Below are 22498 nucleotides of genomic sequence, written 5' to 3'. Positions count from 1 at the left end.
CTTTGAAGTCTCTCAGCCCCACTCACCTCACAGAGTGTTTGTTGTGGGGGAGGAAGGGAAAGGAGAATGTTAGCCGCTTTGAGACTCCTTAAAGGGAGTGAAAGGTGGGATATCAAATCCAAACTCTCCTTCTTCTTCTTCTGATGGTGATACACACCATCCACTTCTCAGGACTTCTCTGCCTTCAGAGCTGGGTAGATTCCTCTCTCCTGGCTGTAGGGTCTGAGACCTGAGGGAGTATAGCCTTTCAAACAACACGAGGCCAGACCCCAGAGGCAGCGGCTATTCTTGAAGTCCTATCCAGTGCATTTAAAGATAGGTTACAACCTGGACTTGGGAGTCATTGAAGGATAGGAGGTTTGGTTGTCTCTTAAGAACCACCAGCAGATAAGCAGGAAAATGATGTTTCCTGAAACAGCCCTCTTTGTGGTGAATTATATCCTTGCTCGGTATGTATCTTTGCTATACTTATCATTGGGGCAGAGGGAGGGTGGCTGGACAAACACCCACCAATCAGAATGGGGCGGGGCAGACTCCACAAAACAGCCTCGCTGGAGTCTTTTGCCTTGGACCTACTGGTAATTGCCAGAAAAAGTCCCTGACCAGCCTTTTTCTTTCTCCTAAGCCTATTTTGAATTTTTAGCTGTACCTACAACCACCACCAGTTGTTTTGGACTACTGTTTTGCTTAGGGATGGTGGGAGTTGCATGTAGCCCAAAGCTTTTGGGGGGAGCCAGGTTAGGGAGGTCTTAGGTGGAGAAAATAAACAAGGTCCCTGCTGCAGACACAGCAAAACATGGGGGGGGGGGCTAAGCTGAGACTTAATACAGGAGAAGGCAGAAGTGCCTTTGCTTAGTAGAACAGCCATATTCAGTCAGAGGCTGGATATTCAGACTGTTTGAGAAGAGTTAACAGCAGCCAAATGTTTTGGCCCAGCCTTGCATGGGAAGCCCACCCTTCCCTGTTAACTTAAAAAGAAAAGAAAAACAGATGATAACGAACATGGATGGGTACTGGCCGTGATGGCTGTGCTCTGCCTTCACAACTGGAGGCAGCAAGGCTTCTGAATACTAGCCGCTGGAAACCACAGGAAGGGTGAATACTTTAGTGCTTGAATTCCCACAGGCATCTGGTTGGCCACTGTGAGAACAGGATGCAGGCCTAGATGGGCCATTGGTCTGATCCAGCCGTCTTTTCTTAGGTTCTTATGTTTAACATCTTATTCCAATAGGCCTTCAGGGTATGTGGAAGCAGTTCCACTCTGGTCAAATTCTCCCTTGGACTTGTGGCTGACTGTGCATCTTTACATCTGCGCTATTTTGATTTTAAATTATTGCCATTATTTTAAAACCTGTATTTCTAGCATCTTTGCTGAGCCACCACCTTGGGGGCTCTTCCATCCACCACTATCCACCTGCCCCCAAAAGTTGTCTTTATACATTTTCAAGGATAAAAACAAATAAGTTACAGAATCCAGAGCATTGTAGTGAATTTCTAAAATGAGAGGTACCAGGGCATCTTTGGAGAGAGTCTTTCCCAGGAGTGTAGGAAGGGGTGTGTGGTGGGAGTGGTCCGCCCAGGGTGTCACCACTGAGGGGGGTGACAAAATGTTGGGGGCCACTCACCGTGGGGCCTGCAGCATGCCCAAGCCATGCGTCTCTCCTGGGAGTGACGTGGTAGCTTGAGCGCCCGCAGGCTCCACACTGCCCCAAATGGTATGCCTGCCATCTCCCCCTCAGCTGTGTGGCGGCTGAGTGGAAGGAGGAAGGCAGACTCCTCAGAGGCCCCACAGAGTGTCCTGCCCCGGCTGGCCCTGCCCCCACAGTCAGCTGGGCCCGCCCCTGGGTGCAGGACACACAAGCCACCCCATGTGCCCAATCGGCTTGCTCTTCCGCTGGCCTTTCCCCCTTGTTCTGGGCTGGCTGTAGTAATTTAGTGGGCCAGGCAGTCTGTGTATAAGTAGGGACTGTTGGCAAGGTTGCCGTTTTACAGAGGTCAGTCTGCTATTTTAAAGTCTCCCCTGTTTGAAGGATGAACCAAGTCCAGTTTAAAGAGAAAGACCTATAAGAAGGGAGAGCAGGAGAGGCCTTGAAGGTCACCCAGGCACAGCCTTCCCCACTCTGGGGAGATGTATGCTATTCTTGTTTAAATGACATTATTTCATTTCCTCCCTTAAACTAATGTGTATTTGCCACCTTGGGCAGGCACAATATTCTTTTGACAAAAATATTTCTAGCAATAAGACCGGTGTATAGTCAGAGGGACCAGATTTCCCCATTGCTGCTGCTGCCACCACCCTGTCCTCCCTCACATACAAGACCTGTCCTTGGAGCGCTGTGGTCGTTGCACATGATGCATCTGTGACAGTTTCATTGTGTGTGAAGTCTGGTGGCCAAGCGCCCTACTTTACAGAGAACAGTCATAAAATCATAGAGTTGGAAGGGACCCGGAGGATCATCTAATTCTAATCCAACCCCGGCAAGAGCAGGAATATGCAGCCGTCTCATATGGAGATCAAACTTGCAGTGTTGACATCATCAGCACCATGCTTTAACCAAGTGAACTATCTAGTCCTCTGTATTTGAAAGAGTTCGGGGTTTGATGGGCTGTCTGGTTTAACAAGAGAGAATGAATTGGAAAAAAAGGTTTAGAAGTACTTTAAGAAAAAAACCTCTAGAGTCCTTTTTGTTGGGGATAATTCAGATGGAAATTCCCAGGTGCCAAAAAAAGGTTATTTATGTATGCCACCATTGCAGCCCATTTTTGTTAGCCCAAAAAAGGAAAACAAGCGAGGTCACAATTAAAGAAGAATGGCATCTTAAACTGACAGAATATGCGCAGCTTCCAGACCTAATATATAGAATAAGAGAACAAGAAAAACACACATTTAAAGAAGATTGGGAAATGTTTATTGAATATATGGGGGGGAATTGTGTACACTTGAAAACGTTTGCAGCATTAAGATAAATTCAACAGTGTAAACAAGTTTTGTTGGATGTAATAATGGAATACTGAATGGTTTGGTTTATGTAAAATATGCAGGGATTTATGATATGCAAAATGAACCATGGAAAGAGAAGAAGGGAAGGCACTGACATTTTAAGGTTGTTTAAATGAATATTATAAAGTGTAAAACAGAAAATGTAATAAAACTTATGTATAAAAAGAAGAGAGAGAGAGAAAAGCTTAAGAAACAAGAGAAGGAGGAGGACTGCCCATCCCCAGAGAGCCACACCTGGGCCGCAGACTGAGCAAGGAAGCACACAGCTCCCTTGGCCACAGCCTCCAGGCTTGGTCCAGTTCATTGAAATTAATGAACAGGACCAAGCCTGGCCCATTCATTTCAACAGGAGTACTCAGAGTAAAGCTAAGCCGGATGCAACCCTGTATTCTATGTAAGTGATAGCAATTTAATTAATGCCTCTCGGCAACGTCTAACTGAAGAAAGCATTTGGCCTCTTCTGAGTCTCTCTCCCGCTCTTGTTGCTGCAGAAGGCCACGGGCGCCTTCTCCTCGCCGGGTCATAGTGGAGATGCCCTGGAAGAGGCTGGTCAGCCTGCACCCTGCTCACTACTCCAGCCACCGCGGCCTGCAGGATTACTGGATCAGCCCCCAGAGGCGCTACCCAGCTGGCAGTGCGTGGCACACCCCCACCAAGCGGCTCTTGATCCTCCCTGGGAACACTGGCGTTTCAGAAGTGGAGTCTGTTCACACGCCAAATGCAGGCCAATACAGGCACAAGCTCATGTAAGTATGGAGCACAGGGGAGCATTGTAACTGAGCCCTTGGCCATCAGTCTGCATCATTCATTCCCGTCGGGGTTAGATTTCTCCCGGGATGAGTTTGGTGGCTTTCAAGTTGCCCACTTGTTGAAATGACTCCTCCTGTATCACTTGCTCTGGGAAACAGTCAAAGGGGGCAAGCGGCTAGCCCAGCGCTCCATAACCTGGCAACCTCCAGATGTTTAGGACTACAACTCCCACCAGCCCCAGCCAGCACATCCATTGCAGTTGGGTGTTGTGGTCTAAAACATCTGGAGGGCGCCAGGTTAGGGAAGTCTGTGCTGGTCAAATAATTCCCTTCCGATCCTGTTTAGTACTGTGGTCTCCCCGCTATCAACACACAAGAGAGATAAACGTGCGCACATATCCCACCCCCCCAAAATGCTACCCCTTTAGAGATGAAATGCAACAAGCAGGATGAGAGGTTGTGTTTGTGACAGAGCAGGAAAGGGATACAAAAAGCTATCTTTTCTGAGTATTTAAAAGCCAAGCTGGACAGGGCTTGAGGGAAGGCTTTTTCAGATACAAGCAGTGCCACAGCAAAAAGACAGATATGCTCCCCACCCCCACTCCCACACACCGTTTTTGTGGGGTTCCGACTCCTGGCAATCACTCCATTGCAAGAAATAAACCCATCCCTCTCTCCTTGCCTGTTTTAATGCCAGCCACCCCACTAAAGTGTTAATTAGCTCTTAGCAGTTGCTGGGTAACCGCATCCTGCCTTCCATGGTCTTTAAGCCAATGAGTGTTTGTCCTGGTGATGTCATGCTCTTAGCTCGTGTGTCATTGGCCAGAGCAAGGCTTGCCTTTTAATATTCTGCCAGGATGGTTACCTGGGAGAAGTTTTGTCTTTGCTGGACTGATCCTGTTGCCTCCAGATTGGAGGAGGAGGTGTTGCATCTCTGTGTCCTCCCATGGGAAAGAACTGAAACCTTCTGAAAGAAGAGCACATATAGGAGTCGGTCCAGACATACGTGCCCACAAGCAAACAGAGATATTAGTAAAGCACAGCCAGTCTTCAAAGGAGAGATTGCATTGCACTGCGCTTTGTACATTTCCTGGCCCCTGGCTGAGGTTTCAGCCTGAAGTGCTGAATGGACTCTGTCTTTCATGGGGGTGTTTCACTGTGGAAAGGAGATAATCAGAGATCATTTTGGAGGATCAGATGTATTCTCCTCCTCTCTTCCCATGAAAATGCATGCAGGAGAAAACAAGGAATTAAAACATTGAATTATGCTGTAAATGTGCATCTCACATTTCATCTTAGCATCAGTCATCCAGAGATTTAGCATTTTACAGACAAGCAAACAGAAATGTCACTCCCAGGGCTCAGAAGGGCTCCTCAAATTATGGATTGACAGATCTGTATTTCAGGTAAATAGAAGTGGGAGCCAAGCTTAATTGGCAGATCAAGCAATGGAAGTCTGAATCCACTGGTCTCTGGTAGCCAATTTCAGAAGGTGGCACTGAGGGTTATAGGCACCCTTGTTCACCATCCAAAAGTATTCAGAATGGCCTTTTCTTCTAAAACAATCAGCCATGACTTTATTCAACATTCTTTCCACATTTCAAAAAAGACATGATGTGTTGATCATGTGCAAAACAACCTTTAAATTGATTGATCAAACAATTAGAAACCTGATGCTTAATCAACAGGAAATGCTTTTTAAACCAGCCTGTCAGAATATATTGAAATGAGTTTGTACCTTGCCTTCAAAGTCTTCCTGGTGTGTCTGTTCCCATCCCACCTAATTCCCCCCCCCCCTTATTCCCCCATTCTTATCCTCGCCTTTCTTTCATTTAATTTTTTTTTTCATTTTTTCACCCAGGAGAGTGAGAGGTGCTTGTCCCCTTACATGAGTATGAGGGCCAGTGTGAGGAGGTATTGGGGTTTGTTTGATCATTCCTGATCCCTTTGCCACCAGAACTCAAAAATGGCAGGAAAGAAAATGAACCAATAAGAAAGCCCCCATTGACAGGTGGCCAGCCCGACTGCTGGTTGGCAGGGCTGTGGAGCCCAAGGGAAAAGTCAGGTGGGCACCCTCTACCTTTCCAGCCCTCTCCTCTGGTCTTTCTAAGTGCTTTTCTGCCCCTTCTTGCTCTGGCCTTCAGTCCATACTACCACACCCTCCCTTGCCCCGCTCGTTTGCTGCTCTCTTATTTTTTGGGTCTCCCCCTTTTTCTGCTTTTTCCTACTCTAATCTGTCTTCCCGCCCCCCATAACAGGAGCCTTGGCCTCTTCCTCCTCCTCCTGCTGCTGCTGCTGCTGCTGCTTTCATGCTTCCTGGCCCCAGATGAGCTCCTCTGCTGTCTCCATCTGTCCCGCCTTTCATGGAGACTTGAGAAGCTGCCAGGTCCAGAAAGAGGATGGGGTAGAGTAGGAGTGAGAGAAAGCTGAAGAGAGGTACCCAGAGAGCCTGGTGGCCCAGTCACTGTGGAGCACACCATTGGGCAGCCCAGAGGAGGTAGGAGGCAAGAACCTCCGGGTGGGAGGTGGAACAACCTGACCCAAGGCACGCCACCTGCTAGGATTTTTTCCTGGGTGCCTCTTCCTAACACTGCTTGCAAAAAAACTGGCTCCCCATTCATAGAGCCATAGAATTGTGGAGTTGGAAGGGACCACCAGAGTCATTAGTCAACCCCCTGCAATGCAGGAATGTTTTGCCCAATGTGGGGCTCAAACCCAGGTTGAGTTGCATGCTCTGCCACAGGAGAACACCCCCACGAGGCTGTGCCTCAAAGTAGCCACTGTGGAGGTGGTGGCAGTGGGGTTAAGATTGTCACGTCAGGAGCATCCTAGATCCTGAGCTGTTAGGGCCCATACCAGAGACCTGGGGGCATGGATGGCATTAAGCATGACACATCAAAACAAACAAAAAATACAAAATGTGACAAATGAGCAAATATGTCACCAGTCGGAAATTAAGGGGTGTTCCCAAGTTCAGCTGAAGTGAAGGAATCATTCCTTCTCACCTACTTAGGGAGTCTAGGTAAGGAAGGTGTTCTTGCTCACCTGGAGATTAAAGACCTCCCTTTGCCACCAGGTGGTTGGGAGGCAAACCTGGAGACTTAGAGATATGCATATCTCTGTGTCCCCCCCAGAAAAAAGGCACTGATCCTAGGAGTATAGCAACCTGGGGAAGGGGTGCCATGTGGACTTGCTGCCTTGTAAAATCATGGAATCACAGAATTGTAGAGTTGGAAGGGACTCAGGGGGTCATTGAGTTCATCCCCTGCAATGTAGGAGTTTCAACTTGATCAGATGGCCATCCAACCTCTGCCTAAAAACCTCCAAGAAAAGAGAGCCCACCGCCTTCCAAGGGAATCCATTCCAATGTCAAACAGCTCTTACTTTCAGGAAGTTTTTCCATATGTTTAGTCAGAATCTCCTTTCTTGTAACTCGAAGCCCCTGGTTCGTGTCCTGCCCTCCAGAGCAGGAGAAAACAAGCTTGCTCCATCTGACAGCCCTTTAGATATGTGAAGGTGGCTGTCGTATCTCACCTCAGTCTCCTCTTTTCCATCCTAAACATACCCAGCTCCTTCAACCGTTCCTCATAAGGCTAGCTTTCCAGACCCTTGATCATCTTGGTCGCCCTCCTCTGCACACCTTCCAACTTGTCAATATACTTCTTAAATTGTGATGCCCAGACTTGGGCACAGCACTCTACGTGTGGTCTAACCAAGGCATAGAAGTGGAACTATTACTTCCCTTGATCTGGACACTATACGTCTTGATACAGCCTAGAAATAGCATTAACTTTTTTTACTGCTGCATTACACTGTTGACTCATATTAAGCTTGTGGTTAAGCAGATGTAGCACAAAAGAATCATCATAGAATTGTAGGGTTGGGAGGGACCCTGAGGATCATCTGGTCCAACCCCCTGCAATGCAGGAATATGCAGCTGTCCCATACGGGAACCAAACCTGTAACCTTGGTGCTGTCAGCACCACACTCTAACCAACTGAGCTATCTAGGAAGGTTTACCAAGAACAGTGGCTGGCCAGGTGAGTCCTGTGGAAGCTCGCAAGGAGGGAAGAAGGCGAAAGTGTCTATGGCTTTTCTCCAGCATCTAGTCCTCAAAGGTATAGTGCTGCAGCACTTGGAGGTACCACTTAATTGCTATGGCTGATGGTAAACCTCACGAGGTCGCCAAAAATCCCTTTTCAGGGCCAAATAGGCCTCAGGGGGCTCCTGCTAGCCAACCAGAAGTGCTAGCTCCCTGCCAATTCAGCAGGATGCAGACAGAGCATGTGGAGTCAAGCTCCTGAGGCAGGTAAAATGACATTAATTGGAGAATTTTCTCTTTCTTGATGGGGAGGCCCCCAAGTCTGGGCCAGCAGGAAGACTAACAGCAGCTTTATGAAGGAGCGAGGCAGGTGGTCCCTCCAGGTTAGAAGGAAGGGAGCAGATCAAAGCGGGAGATGTGAACAGCCACCTGCCCTTTGAAATAGCAGCAGCAGGCAGTGAGGAGGGGGCACTGGGAGGGGAGACCACATAGCACAGCCAGGGCTGAGAAGGGAGAGCTGCTCTTTCTTTTCAGCATTCCACAGGCAGAGAGTCACTTGCCTGGCCAGTGATCGAGGGGGAACTTCCCTCAGGGGATCCGATTCATCTGTCTCTCATTCTTCTGCCATTCATGCTGCCCAAAGGTACTGCTTGCCACTTGGAAAAGTGGCAGCATTTGGGACTTTTTAGTTTAGAGAAAATACAAGTAAGAGGTGCCATGGTAGAAGTTTATAAAATTATGCATGTCACACAGAGAGAAAAGTTTTTTCCCCTTCCACATAACACCAGAATTCACAGACATCCAATGAAATTCACACTCAGCATTTCTAGGTGTACACTTTAAAAAGAGGCCTGGGAGCCCCTGAAAAATGTGCAAAAGGCCTGACATCTAAAGGTGAAAATGGGCTTTGCAGGTTGTGCGGAGATGTACATTTGTACGCTAAGATCTGGAGCGTGCCTGGCAGCGCTGGACCGCAATAAAAGCCGGCTGCATATTTTTAGCCTGGTCCTTCAGCGCCAGGCCCATGCGCACCTGCTTCGCTCCATCAAACTCGGCAAGCCGTGCAGTGCCATGTGCCTTGGGACACGGAGCACACAGGGAAGAGACACCGGGCTCTTCAGCCTGGGAAGGGAACAGGCGTAGCCACAGCAGCCGCTGCCATTTCCACCACAAAGCGACGAAGAGCAAACAGATCGCCTGCGAGAGCAGATGGCTCTTTACCGAATTACCGCACCAGGCGTGGCTCAAGGAGAGCAGATGGACTTGAGGGGGAGACTCATAAACAGAGAGGGAACTTCGCTAAGCCAGCTCCTGACGCTTCCTATAAATACTTAACAACCTCCAAGCTTTCTCCTGTTATGAAACTGAATTCGTTAAACTGCCTTCAGCTCCCGTGAGAGAAAGGGAGGGAAGCCCATCCAGCAACCAAGAAGCAGCTCTTCTGTTTCTTCCTCGGGTGAACGGCTCTGTGATTCATCCTGGTCTGAGTCCGAAACCCATTAGTTTAAAAGCACCTGCTTGCAATTTTGGGGGCACCATTTCAGTAGGAAAGGAAGCAAAGAGATTTCAAGATGGGTGGGAGATAGGTTCCCAACAAGCTTTATCTTTAAGGCAGGTATGGGGAAATGCAGGACTGGGGATCAAATGTGACCCTCCAGGCTTTGCTATCTGGTCCTTGGCACTCTTCCCAGGCCCTGCTCTGCACCCTCCTCAAGTAGCTTTGCCTGGCTGGAATGTGTCCTTCAACTCTGATCATGCCCTTTGCTTGCCTAGATATCGCGGCAGCATCAGTGTACAAGCCACTTGCTTTTGCATGGCTGGAATGCAGTACTGTACAAAAGTTAAGAGTCACATCCATTATTCTGCCAATGTTTCCCTCTGGCCCTGCTCACCACTGTCACGTGACCCTCAGGAAATTTGGTCCTCAGGTTCCCCGTTTCTGTGGGAAAGGCAGGCTCGTGGACATACTCAGTTAAAATTGTAAGAGCCAAGCCCCAGGCAATCCTGTCTGGGGTGACCTGTGTGATGGCCGATTCATGCAAGCAACCATTTAACCCTGCAGTTATTTCAAGGGATGAGCACAAAGGGGTGCACCAGTCCAAAGGCCATTTTGGATCTAAGGGGCAGTTCTAAGAAGGACACACTTTATCTCCATGTGATCAGTGTCCCTGAGGAATAAAACCACATGAAGAAATTCTTGTGCAAATTGACCACTTATCTATGGACAGCCGCAGCCATGGCAGTGATCCCAAGCAAGTTTGGGAAGAAAGAAGAAAAAGAATAAAAGTTTGGATTTGATATCCCGCTTTATCACTACCCTAGGGAGTCTCAAAGCGGCTAACATTCTCCTTTCCCTTCCTCCCCCGCAACAAACACTCTATGAGGTGAGTGGGGCTGAGAGACTTCAGAGAAGTGTGACTAGCGCAAGGTCAAGCAGCAGCTGCATGTGGAGGAGTGGAGACGCAAACCCGGTTCCCCAGATTACGAGGCTATCTCTCTTAACCACTACACCACACTGGCTCTCTAAATGCTCATTTGGGTAGTTGAGACTTAACCGTGTGTTGGTTTAAGCACAAACCGAATTAAGAGGCCATCAGTGTGTCATGAAAAGGCAACCTTTGTGCCACTCTGTCCAGTTCTGGATTCCCAGCAACAGCCATTCAAAGGTGGCTTCATTCTCACCACTTGCGGGTCTCGGTGTTAATTGCTTGGGCCTCACCCGTCTTCTCTTGCACTTGCGTAATCCATTCTATTCCTGGCTGAAGACTGAACCTTGTAACCTACATTACTAGTCACTTTCTCCAGAATACGTGATTACTCAGTCTTCACTCAAATAATTAAATTACTCAGGCACACCACTGACTTTGAGTATCAAAACACTCTCAAAAGGACAGGCAGAAAATAAGCGGAGCTCATATAGCAGCTCTGGTGTTCAACCAGTGGGGGGTGGGAGAATAACTGGTTCAGCTTTATTCCTTAACAGAATAATTTGAGGCTATTTCTTCTTTTCCCATTTCCCTCCTGCACCAGGGACACCTTCCTTTCCACCATCTCCTCTCTCACACATCAGATTGCAATATTATATTCATCCTACAATGCTGTTTCACTTTGCCAAACATACTCGGCTGTCAGGTGCTCATAGCCAGGGGTCAGCAAACTTTTTCAGCAGGGGGCCGGTCCACTGTCCCTCAGACTTTGTGGGGGGCCGGACTATATTTTGAAAAAAAGAATGAACGAATTCCTATGCCCACAAATAACCCAGAGATGCATTTTAAATAAAAGGACACATTCTACTCATGTAAAAACATGCTGATTTGCAGACCGTCCGCAGGCTGGATTTAGAAGGCGATTGGGCCGGATCCGGCCCCCCAGGCCTTAGTTTGCCTGCCCATGGCCCAGCTTAGGCTTCCTCAACCTCGGCCCTTCAGATGTTTTGAGACTACAGTTCCCATCATCCCTGACCACTGGTCCCACTAGCTAGGGATCATGGGAGTTGTAGGCCAAAAACATCTGGAGGGCCGAGGCTGAGGAAGCTTATCAGCTCTGCTTGGGACTGGTTTAATTCACTTGATGTCTGTTGCTAGAAGGTATCCAAGGTTGCTAGAAGATGTCCCAAATCAGGATCATTCACCACGCACACCATGCATAGTCCCTCTTACCCTCAAATTTCTGTTTAATTACCTCAGCCTTATGGGGATAAGGTTGTCAACATTTCTACTGGACTCTGCTCCTGGACCTTTTACAGTCGCTGGAGTTTTTCACAGCATGGATACAAGCCCTGGCCAAGGCACTTGGAGCAGGACAGGACAGTCTCTCCCCGTCATTTGGCAACCTAGGCCTGATCTAGGATGATATCTCTTTTGCAGATGGACGAAGCGCTGGCAGCACCTGAACCATTATTACCTGGGCAAGAGAGAACGCCACTTCCTGTAGCTGAACTTCTGAACTCTGGCCCCAGGGCCATGCACTCAGAGGTAAGTAGCAAAGGCCTCCAAATTCAATTATAACACACACCAGGGAACAGATGGTGCCAGAGAAATCTCTGGTGTAAATTGCCTGGGAGAACTAGGAGGTCAAAGGGGACAGAGACACCTCTTATACCTGCTGGCTGCTGTGAAGGTGGAAAGGGGCCCTTCCTTTGTATATGAACATTCAAGAATATGCACAGACCTACCTACCTACTTAGAACATTCACATTCTGCTCCATAATTACAGGAATTAATGAGGCAGATAACAGAGAGATGTAAAACCACAATAACATCTTGATTCAAACCATTAAAACAACCTCAAAGAAAACAACCCACACAAGCAATATATATATGTGTATATATATATGAATGAAAGTGAGAGAGCTGGCATTTGTAACTTTTGTGAATCTGCCAGGGCAAAGAGCCCTCTTACCTTTTGTGAAATCACGTCCCATCCCCCTCCCCACCAGCTGTGGTTTATAGAACTGTATGAAGGATGAGTTTTGCACATTTCCTTTTTAAAGTTCCTCTACCTTTTTGGCCATAATCAAGCACTGAAAAGAAGATCGGATTTATTCTGTCTTTGTGATGCTGAGCAAAGCATCTGGTGAGGAGAGTTTTCCCAGGCTAAGTTGTATGAAACACAAGGGGGCATTCTGGAGTTTGCAGGGTGAGTCTCTTCCTGGACCCTTCAGGGAAGGCATGCTTTGTAACAGGCCAGATATTTGTCACACACACACCCTTCCTGGTATCCAACCCCAAATTATGCACATCCGCTCCACTATTGGTTCATATTTCAGAAGATTTGGCAACAAAAATTGGCAGGCTTTTTATTTACTTTTAAAACAAAATTTACACACCCACTTGGTTGTTCAAAACAAACACAACTCAAAGTGGTTTACGAAAATAATAAAACAGTTAAAATCAGCTAATTAAAACATTCAGAAACATTTCTAAAAACCTTCTTTGCTCTTCTCTCTCAGCCTCTTTTGTTCTCAAACCAAACCTGCAGTTCCTTAAACCTTTTCCTACAATTCTGTGCATATTCTAAAACACTCCCAGAGAGAGAGAGAGAGAGAGAGAGAGAGGGAGAGGGAGAGGGAGAGGGAGAGGGAGAGGGAGTATACTTTCTTTTTTTTCTTTTATTTTTAATGCCCTTTCAAGGCAGCTCATAATAGTTTCAGAATACAAAAACAAACACCTATACATAAAAATGTAAAACTAAAACAGGAGCATAAACATCACCGTCCAACCCCAACCCCTGCCCCCAGTCTCCTCCTCCTTAAGCAACCCTGGAGCAATCCAGGGAGTCCCTCGCAGGTCATCGCCATGCCATGCGCCATGCGCCAGCAGCTGTTAGGCCCTGCATGCTTACTGTCGCAGCTTATGAATGGCTGCATTATGCTCAGCCGGACCTCCTTCCCCTCCCCCTCCCCTCTCCCCACCAACACCACTTTTGCCACACTGTTATTTTACACTTGTGCCACCCACCATCGCTATGTTTGATCGTTCCTCCCTTGCAGCTGCACCTGCTGGGAGCTAGTGGAGGGAGGGAGCAAAGGCAGAGCAGGTGCGGCGGGCTTTGCTGCTCTCTCACACAGATGCACAGGCCTGGCGGAGAGGAGAGAGAGGCCTGGGCCTCAGCTTCCACGCTGGCTAACAGACAGCAGGCTGAAAGGCGTGTTTGCCCTCACTGTGGCTGGTGGGAGAGGTCCACGACACAGAAGCAGAGCCCTGCCAGATCAGACCAGCCACCGAGACACCCCATACGCTAGCAGCTGTCGCTCACATGTCCCCCTCGAGAAGTCCCCCGAAGCAGTGCATGAAAGTATCAGCCTACTGCAGGAGTGGGTTACCTCAGGCCTGATGGAGATAGGGACACAGGCAGGGAACATGCCCCCCCCCCCCCGGTCCCAGGTAGGGCTGGGAGAGACCTCTTCCTGAAATCCTGAAGAGCTGCTGCCAGTCCGTGTAGGCAGAACAGAGCTAGGTAGAACAGAATCCCAGAAGAGTTGGAAGCGGCCACAGGGATCATCTCGTCCAACCCACAACCCTGAGGTTAAGAGTCTCATGGTCTACCAGCTGAGCTATCCCAGGAACTCAGTTTGAGAAAGATTGCTATGATCCCATGTTCTCTGTTTCTTGCCCTCTGGAGACTGCAAAGGCCGTACCTCCTTTCCCTAGGCCACACCCCTCACTGGTGTCACCAACCCCTAATCCAAACAGCCGCTCCAGGAGGATACCATGGTCGAAGGTACAGAAAGCCTCTGAGAAGTTGAGAAGAATTAACAGGGACACATTTCGCCTCTCTCTTTCTGACAGAGGTCGTCGTAAGGGCAATCAAATCAGTTTCTGTGCCCAAACCAGCCTAAACCCTGATTGAAATGGATCTAGAAAATCAGTTTCCTCCAATCAGACCACCTGCTCAAGAACCTTGCCCAAGAAGGGGAGACTGGCAACTGGCTGGTAGTTAGTTAGATTTTCCAAATCCAGGAAAACCCACAGACCACTTCCACTTCCTTGACTCATAAGATTCCATTCAGCACCATTTTGTCAGTATGATAATTTATTTTAGTTTAATTTTAAAATGGTTTTTTTTTTTTTGTTTGCCCTAAAGCATCTGTTCTGCACGCACACACATTAAGTATTCAAATATCCATGCAACAGCACTTAAAAGAAACATAAAAATTAAAAAATATTCTTAAAAACAGTGCCCCAAGGTTGACACTATTTTTGAAGCATGTCCCTCCCCCACTTTTAAAAATATCTGCTAATACCTCTGTGCCTACTTTTTAAAAACAAACAAACAAACCATGATTTTTTGGGGGGTGAAATAGTGCCTAAATAAAAAGGCACATGAGCACATATATAAAATTGATATTAAAAAGTGGATCGCTCAGAATTTTTCTTTTCCTGTCCATGCATCTATGCTCTTTTGACTGTTGTGAACAGAACATCCTTGTAGACTTATGGGCAAGAACCCATGACCTGGTCGCTAGTTGGGAAAGGCCCAAAGCAAGTCTGCCTCTGTACCTCTGACTACTAGTTGCAGGGGATCACAGATGGGCAGAGTGGCTGCTGTGCTCATGTCTTGCTTGCCGGCATCCCATAAGCACTTAGTTGGCCCCTGTGAGAACAGGGTGCTGGACTAGATGGGCCCTTGGTCTGATCCAGCAGGCTCATCTTATGTTATTATATATGCTCTTAAATGGCCTTCATTACCCACATCTTATATTAAGTGACAGCCTCCTGTCTGCCCTTGTGGAACTTGCCTTGGTCCACTGCCAGACCTCCATCTTCATCCCCCACCCCCGCTAACCTGGAGCACATGCGTGGCTCAGAGAGATAAGGGCCTGCTGGCCTCCTGGCCCATTCCCCCTCATTACTTCCTCTTCCCCATCTCCGCTTGGATTCCCAGGCCTTCCTGCTGACCTTGGAATGTTTCAAGCTGCTTTCCTGACCTCAATCTGTCCCTCTTCCTTCCCCTCTCGTCAGTTTCCTGCCTGTGAGGGTCCTGTGCCAATGCAGCGCTTTGATTTATTCCCCACTTCCTTTGCCGCTGTCCTCATCCTAAAATCATTACACACCGCCAGCGCCTTTGGCGGGCATCCTCTCTCTGCCCTGCCCTCTCTCTCGTTTGGTCCTCCAGATTTTGGGAGAGAGTAAGGAATGGCTCTAGCAAACTGGTTACATCTGGGTGGCGGGGACAGGCTCCGTAGTGTAAACAACAGCAGTGAGGGAACTTGCTAGGAGGAAACTGGGCCTCCACTCTTCACATCCCATCACCCAGTTAAATTCCCTCTGTTGCTTTTGCCACATCGCCCTATACATTTCAGAGTACTGCACACTTCGGTCAATTTAATTTAATGCCGTGACTTCCCCAAAGCTTCCTGGAGCTTGGAGCTTGGTGAGCACACTGGGCTCTAATGGAGAATTCTCAGGGCAGAGGTCAGGAGGTGATAATTTTGCAGCTGCTAATAAACTACATATTAACTCCATGTTTACTTGTTTAAGCAGCCTACTTTTAAAAATCTAATGCAGGGATGAGGAGCCCGTGAGGACCCTCAGGTGCTGTTGGACTCCCAACTTCCACCCACCCCAGCAGTTGTTGTGATTCTATCCTGCTTAGAATAGTAAGGCTAGATACACCCATATCTTTAAAGCACCTTTGAAGCACATTCTTACCCTCAAAGAATTCTGGGTACTGTCATTTACTCCTCACAGAGTTCCAACTCTCAGCAGCCTTAAGAAACGACAGTGCCCAGAATTCTTAGAGGAAAAGGATATGCTTCACAAGGTCTTTAAAAGGCAATAGTGTGTGTGCAGCCGGGCTGGGAGGCCTGTGGTCCTGCAGATGCTGCTGAACGACAGCTCCAACCATCCCTGCTCATTGGCCATGCTGGCTGAGGCTGATGGGAATTAGTCCCAAGACACTTGAAAGGCACCACATTGAGGAAGGCTGCCTCAGTCACAACAACTCTGAAGAAACTCGGTCATTGCTATTTTGTTATAGACATGAGGAATGAAACCAGGGTTAGGGCTAGGGTTATTCCATGTATACTGTACAGTGGTACCTCGGGTTAAGAACTTAATTCGTTCTGGAGGTCCGTTCTTAACCTGAAACTGTTCTTAACCTGAAGCACCATTTTAGCTAATAGGGCCTCCCGCTGCTGCCACACCACTTCTGTGCGATTTCTGTTCTCATCCTGAAGCAAAGTTCTTAACCCAAGGTACTATTTCTGGGTTAGTGGAGTCTGTAACCTGAAGTGTCTGTAACCTGAAGCATCTGTAACCCAAGGTACCACTGTATACTACTTCCCACGGAAAGGTTCTAGAGTGATTTACAAGCCAGTAAACAATAATGCAATTACCAAAGCATATTAAAAGCAGATTTAATAATATCATGTGCTGCCCAAATGCCCGCCCCCCACAGTTGTATTTGCCTGGCACCGAAGGATGACCAGTTGGTGCCAAGAGAACATCCCCAAAGTGGAACAGTTTGTGGAATAGAGATGGTTGCTTGCCTAAGATCATCCAGGATGCTTATTATGACTCAGCTGGGGACTTCCCAAGTGTTTTTCTGATGTGTACAGAGAGTGGCTTCATCAGGCACTTTACACCATGCCTGTGTTTTTCCTAAGTTCAAAGTACATAATCCTCTTAAGCAGGAGAGAGCAGTGGCGGCGGTGGAAGTTATCCCAGCTGGCATCTTCCGCTTGCCCGCTCAGGCCAGCAAGTGATCTGCAATGGCAAGGAGCAGCAGCGCTGTGCATCCTCCCTCCCTCTGGCATCACCAAGTTGCCCGCTGGGCAGGAGGGAAGCGTTAGAAGTAAAGGGGGGGCACTGCTTAGCCTGTTTCTCTATCAGGGTGAGGATGGAAGCAGGGAGGCATCCTCAGTGCAGCCTGACACAGCACCAAGCAGGATGGATCCTGGATGGAGCAGCCACTGCCTCACCTCCCCCTTCGCTCTGGGCAGCAGCTTCCACAACCACACTGAGCGGGAGACAGCCCTGCCTGTGTTAGAGACCCCTGTGGCCCATAGTGCATGTGAACAAAGAGTCCAGTTTCTCTGCCCCGGAATCCACTCCTTGTTTTGACCCTGTCTTTCCTGCCGGTTGTCCATCCAATTCAGAGTGTGCCAATCTTGTTTTATTTACTGTGTCAACAGTTTCTCCCCCCCCCCCCTTTACACTAAGCAGGGACTAGGTGAGATGGCTTGGTGACTCAGAGGGTGACTCACCCCACAAACTTGGGATGGCAAAATGCAGCCAGTGGAGACATGCCCCTCAGAAGCAGAGGCCAGCCCAGCTCTGTTCCTGGCTTCCGGTCAGGAAGGGGGACTCACGGGGCTGCAATGCTTGGCGCAACTGAGCTGTGAGCACATTTCTGGCTCAGCCATGGCAAAGCGCGTCAGCCCCGAGGAAAGCAGCTTCCGTTTCCTTCCTCAGCTTCCTCCGCCCCCGTCGGAAGCCACCAACCAGCCAGGCCCCTCTTCCTTGTTTGCTGGGAGAGAGCTTTCCTGTGCCCCCTTCTCCACCCAACAGCAGCTGTGGCCTCAAGACCACAAATGAATGAAAGGAAGTTGAAGTGGGCTGTGACCCCCCCTAAAGGGAGGCTGAATGCTGAAGCAGAGGGGCCCCGAGGCCACTTCATAATAGTGATACAAATGTTGTCTAGAGCAACATAAGAAAGTTCAGAAAGCTTCGCATGCATGGTTTCAATCATCATGAACGACCACCCTGCAAGGTAGGTCAGTATTACCCCCATATTGCAGAATTGCAGCTAAGAAAGAACTGGGTGAAAGATCACCTGCTGTGCTTGGGGCAGATGTGAGATTCAGGCCAGAGACCTCACAGTCTGTGGATCAGGATCTTAACAGCAATTCCTTCAAACCTAGTACAGGTAGGCTCTTTTTTGTCAATTTCCTGCCTTATGGGAACTAGCAATAAAACAAAGGTACTCTACACATGCTCAGAGGTATCATTTGTGCTGTTTTCCTCAAGTCCCAGGGCTGGAACACTGTAAATGAAGTTTCCAAGTTCAGCAGCCAATGCCTTAAAAAAACAAAACATAAGCAGTGACACCTGTGATTCCTGCATTGCAGGGGTGAGTGTTTCCCAACCTTGTGCCTCCAGATGTTTTTGGCCTACAACTCCCATCATCCCTGACCACTGGTCTTGCTAGATGACCCATTGGTATCCTTCCAATGCTATGATTCTATGATTTTATGGTTCTATGAAACAGGGACTCCTAGGCTCTCTAGTTAGTCTGTATTCTGATATATTCTGGTCTCTCAAATAATAGCATGCTCTCTGTGCCACTGGTTGCTCATGCAGAGGCTGCAGACAGGAGCTGCATATCCTGGCTCCTGCAGAGAAGCAAATATTTGCTCAAATCCTAGGTGATAAGCATTCCCCCCCCCCCAAAGCCTGTTTGCTGACACCCTGGCAAAGTACACAGCAGTATGGAGTGAACAGCATTATTCAGGACATGTGGAAAGTGTTAATGAATCCACTTTTAGGATACCTTATAAAATCCAGAGAACAAGTTTGGGAAATCATGAGATTGTAAGCCGATTTCAGTTTAACTTTGAGTCTTCTTGTTGCTCTTTCTATGTGTTCCAGCAGGGCTGGGGCAAGTAATTTTGCTGCCTAAGGTGGAACACCCAAACACTTCCCCATTGCCACCGCTTGTGAACCTGCAGCACAACTGATTGAGAAATTATTTTGTGCAAGCCCCATTTGAAAGCCTCTGAGCATGTACAGAGTTCACCTTCCTTTTTCACATTTTTAGAAATTGGGAACTTGGCAGCTTCAGGCTTCAGCTCCTCTCATTTTAGCCAGTAAGAACTGAATTGTGAGTTCAGTCTTAGAAGTGGGGCATGTATATATTTTGCCATTCATAACAGCCAGAATCTGGCTTGGACTAAGGCAGGGTTAAATGCTGTGATCGCAAGGGTTGTGAACTGCCCTTCCAGCAGGAACTGCTACGTTTAGCGTGTGTGAGAGTGCACAGCCGCTGACGTAATGTCCTTCCTCCTCATCTGTGAGAAATGCTGTAAAATCCTGGATCAGGCGCTTGAGGAGAAGGCGAGGCTCATGTAGCTTGTCCCCAGCCTGAAATTCTACCCTGCCTCTGGGGCACTGGCAGCTGCAGTGTGACTCCAGAGACTGACATTCCTAGCTGTGCCTGGGAGACCAAGCCTTGAAAAGAGCCAAGGATGCACTGAAAAGTGGAGGAGTGCATGGGAAAGCTGGGAGGGGATTATATGCATTGATCCCTATCAGCATAAACAAGCAGAGCTGGATGTCTGCTACACTGCTGCCAGAGAGCAACAACAACAAAGTACTAAAGGTGGCCTTGTGTGTAGAATCCAGCTTCATGAGAATCAAGTTTCTAGTCCTTATGCCTGCCACAGTACTTTTGAACGCTGCCTAAGGATATCCAAAGGAATCATCACATCCAGGAGGATTAGGGCACTGACCACAGCCACAAGCCAGAGAAGAGGAGATGTGTGGGGTCAGCCATAATAATGAGGAACAGCAGAGACCTTTGAGCCCCAGCATCTCTTGCGCTACCAACAAGAAGCCCTGTAATGGTGATAGTTATTAATCAGCATCGTATCCCGGGATTGGAGCTTGTTAAGGACTCCTGGTCTCTTTCCAAACACAGCACTTCTGTTAATAGGAACCAGTCGCTGGGTGTATTTGTGCGCATCGGTGTCTGCATTGATGCAGCTGCAAATGCATTCCTGAAACCCCCTCAAGATACACATGTTGCTTACATGCAAAGCCCCATACATACAAATGCACCAGTGGGCATTTGCAAAGGCACCTATTTCCAGAAAAGTGCAAAATTTAAAAAGGGCAGCAGTGCCTGGGCATTTAAACACTTAGGCGCATCTACACACGAAAGGCCCCATAACCCCAGTGCTCTCCTAGTGGAGCCCCTCCCTCCCGCTCAGCACTGCCGGACCACATGTCCGCAGCACAAAGGAAATGTCTCAGGCCGTTCCAAGCAGAACAGCTGCCACTGGCTCACTCAATTCCCCATTCATCGGAGCCCCATCAGACAGAGGATGGGGGCTTAAAGGGACAGTGAGCCGTTTCTTTTGCAAGCCTGCTCTCTCTGCCTGGAGGAACCATCTTTGCATTCAGGTCTTTCCCTGATCTGGATTGGGCCAGGTACAAGAGAGCTTGAGGAAGGGCTTGGCAGCAATGGATCAGACCATGAAGCCCACTTTAGAGGAGATTCTCCCAAGGATGGAGGAGGGAGGGGCTGAAGATAGGACCGTGTCGCCACTAAAGTGCACTTAATACAGATTCAAGCTATTTTGTGAAGGAAGTACTGTTCATACCTTCAAATTCTCTTTGTGTGAAGTTAAAATTTCAGCTGGCAAGACAAATAGAAGTTCCAGAGTTTTGTTCCTTTTTTTGTGTGTGTGTCATGATTTTCAAAGCAACCGTTGTCGTTTAAAGGCTTCAACTTTATGCCAAACCGGGGCGGATATGGGGGGAAATACTGGCACAGTTGGCAACAGTTGGAACTGACTTGGCTTTTTCCTTCTTTTTCCTGTTTCAGCTTCAAGGTGGACTCCAAAGGAGCCTGCAATACCCACCTAATTTGCTTGCCTGGATTCTTTGGTAATTCCTTGGATTTCATGCTTCAACCTTTTCTGCTACGGACGATGCTTCTCATTTGATGCTGTTCTTTCTCCCTGGGCCCTGCCTGGCTCTGTGTTACTTGTAGCTCTAATAAAATGATTGGAACATCTTCGCTTTTCCCCTTTGCTTCTTCTTTCCTACCTGGGAGCAGCCTGTGCAGTTAAACAAGAGCCAACTGCTAGAGCCTTGTGCTTACTGTACATTTAAAGCACTCTTATACCACTTTAGCAGGGACACGGGTGGCGCTGTGGGTTAAACCACAGAGCCTAGTGCTTGCCGATCAGAAGGTTGGCGGTTCGAATCCCCGCGACGGGGTGAGCTCCCGTTGCTCGGTCCCTGCTCCTGCCAGCCTAGCAGTTCAAAAGCATGTCAAAGTGCAAGTAGATAAATAGGTACCGCTCCAGTGGGAAGGTAAACGGTGTTTCCGTGCACTGCTCTGGTTTGCCAGAAGTGGCTTAGTCATGCTGGCCACATGACCCAGAAGCTGTAAGCCGGTTCCCTTGGCCAATAAAGCGAGATGAGCACCGCAACCCCAGAGTCAGCCACGACTGGACCTAATGGTCAGGGGTCCCTTTATCCCTTTACCTTTACTACCACTTTAGCAGTTGGGGCTTCCCCCAAAGAATCCTGCAAACTGTAGTTTTTAAAGGGTGCAGATAGGTGTTAGAGAGTTCTTTGCAAACTACATCTCCCAGCATATGTCCATGAGTGGTCCTAGTCTCAAGGCAGAGTCAGCACAATGCCAGAGTCCAGCGAGACAAAGCACAGCACTCTACTTGGCACCTCCCAAACCTCTGCTCCTAAAACTCTCTGTGAAGCCAGCTCAAAACAACCAAGTGACCAAACGTTCCCCCAGTTCTCCCAGCTCTTCAAGCCATTTTAACACCTGGGATGGGCAATTGAACTGGCACTCCAATCCCAAGCGGGATGGTCCACCTGACCTGCACATTCTCCTGTGCAGGCATCATTTAAATGAACATTGGGCAGTTTGCCTGGGTACCTACAGTGAGTAAGAATCTCCTCCAGGCTGCCAGGTGCAGGAAGCATTGTAAAGAGAAAAGAACAAGAGAGTCTTCTGGCACCTTGAAGATGATGGCTTAAGCTTCCATGGACTGCAGTGCACTTCAGCAGGCTTCCCCCCCTCTCCCCACCCTCCATGCTGTATTGGTGGGCCACAAACAGCCAATATAAAACAATGGCATGGCTAATTTCTTAAAGGATACTTTCCTGGCACATTTTACATGGCACATATTTTCATAAAATGGCCATTGGCTGTTTTTTTAATGAATAGATGTCTCTGGAAAATTAAGATTTTGGGTGACTAGGGTCTCACGATGTACCCTGTCACCCTAGAAGCACAGTTGTGTGTGTATGTTTCTAAACCATTTTAAGGGCCCCTCCAGACTGGTCTTTGGTGGTGAGTGTATTCTACAGCATGTGCTTGAGACAATACTAGTGAGTTAGTGGTGGATTTATTCTGCTTTATTAGTTGTTTGGTGATGCTTCCCCAATGCTACCACATTTTTGAGGTCCAGGTGGGTCCAGAGGTGGGGCAAAAAAAAAACTCACAGCA

The 22498-nt window shown here is 48.2% G+C and overlaps 1 protein-coding gene across 1 annotated transcript; it reads left to right on the top strand.

Annotated features, from left to right (window-relative positions):
• Positions 1-319: 319 nt before the first annotated feature.
• LOC310850428 (uncharacterized protein) lies at positions 320-21034 on the top strand. Its single transcript, XM_083751979.1, has 4 exons — positions 320-449; positions 3493-3747; positions 11659-11766; positions 20843-21034. The coding sequence occupies exons 1-3, from the start codon at positions 400-402 to the stop codon at positions 11723-11725; spliced, it is 372 nt and encodes a 123-aa protein (XP_083608105.1). The 5' UTR covers positions 320-399; the 3' UTR covers positions 11726-11766; positions 20843-21034.
• Positions 21035-22498: the final 1464 nt, after the last annotated feature.

Source organism: Podarcis gaigeae, assembly GCF_964106915.1.
Source record: "Podarcis gaigeae genome assembly, chromosome: 8".
Lineage (NCBI taxonomy): Eukaryota > Metazoa > Chordata > Lepidosauria > Squamata > Lacertidae > Podarcis > Podarcis gaigeae.
Note: the sequence above shows the minus strand (reverse complement) of the source record. Positions and strands in the feature narration are given on the sequence as shown.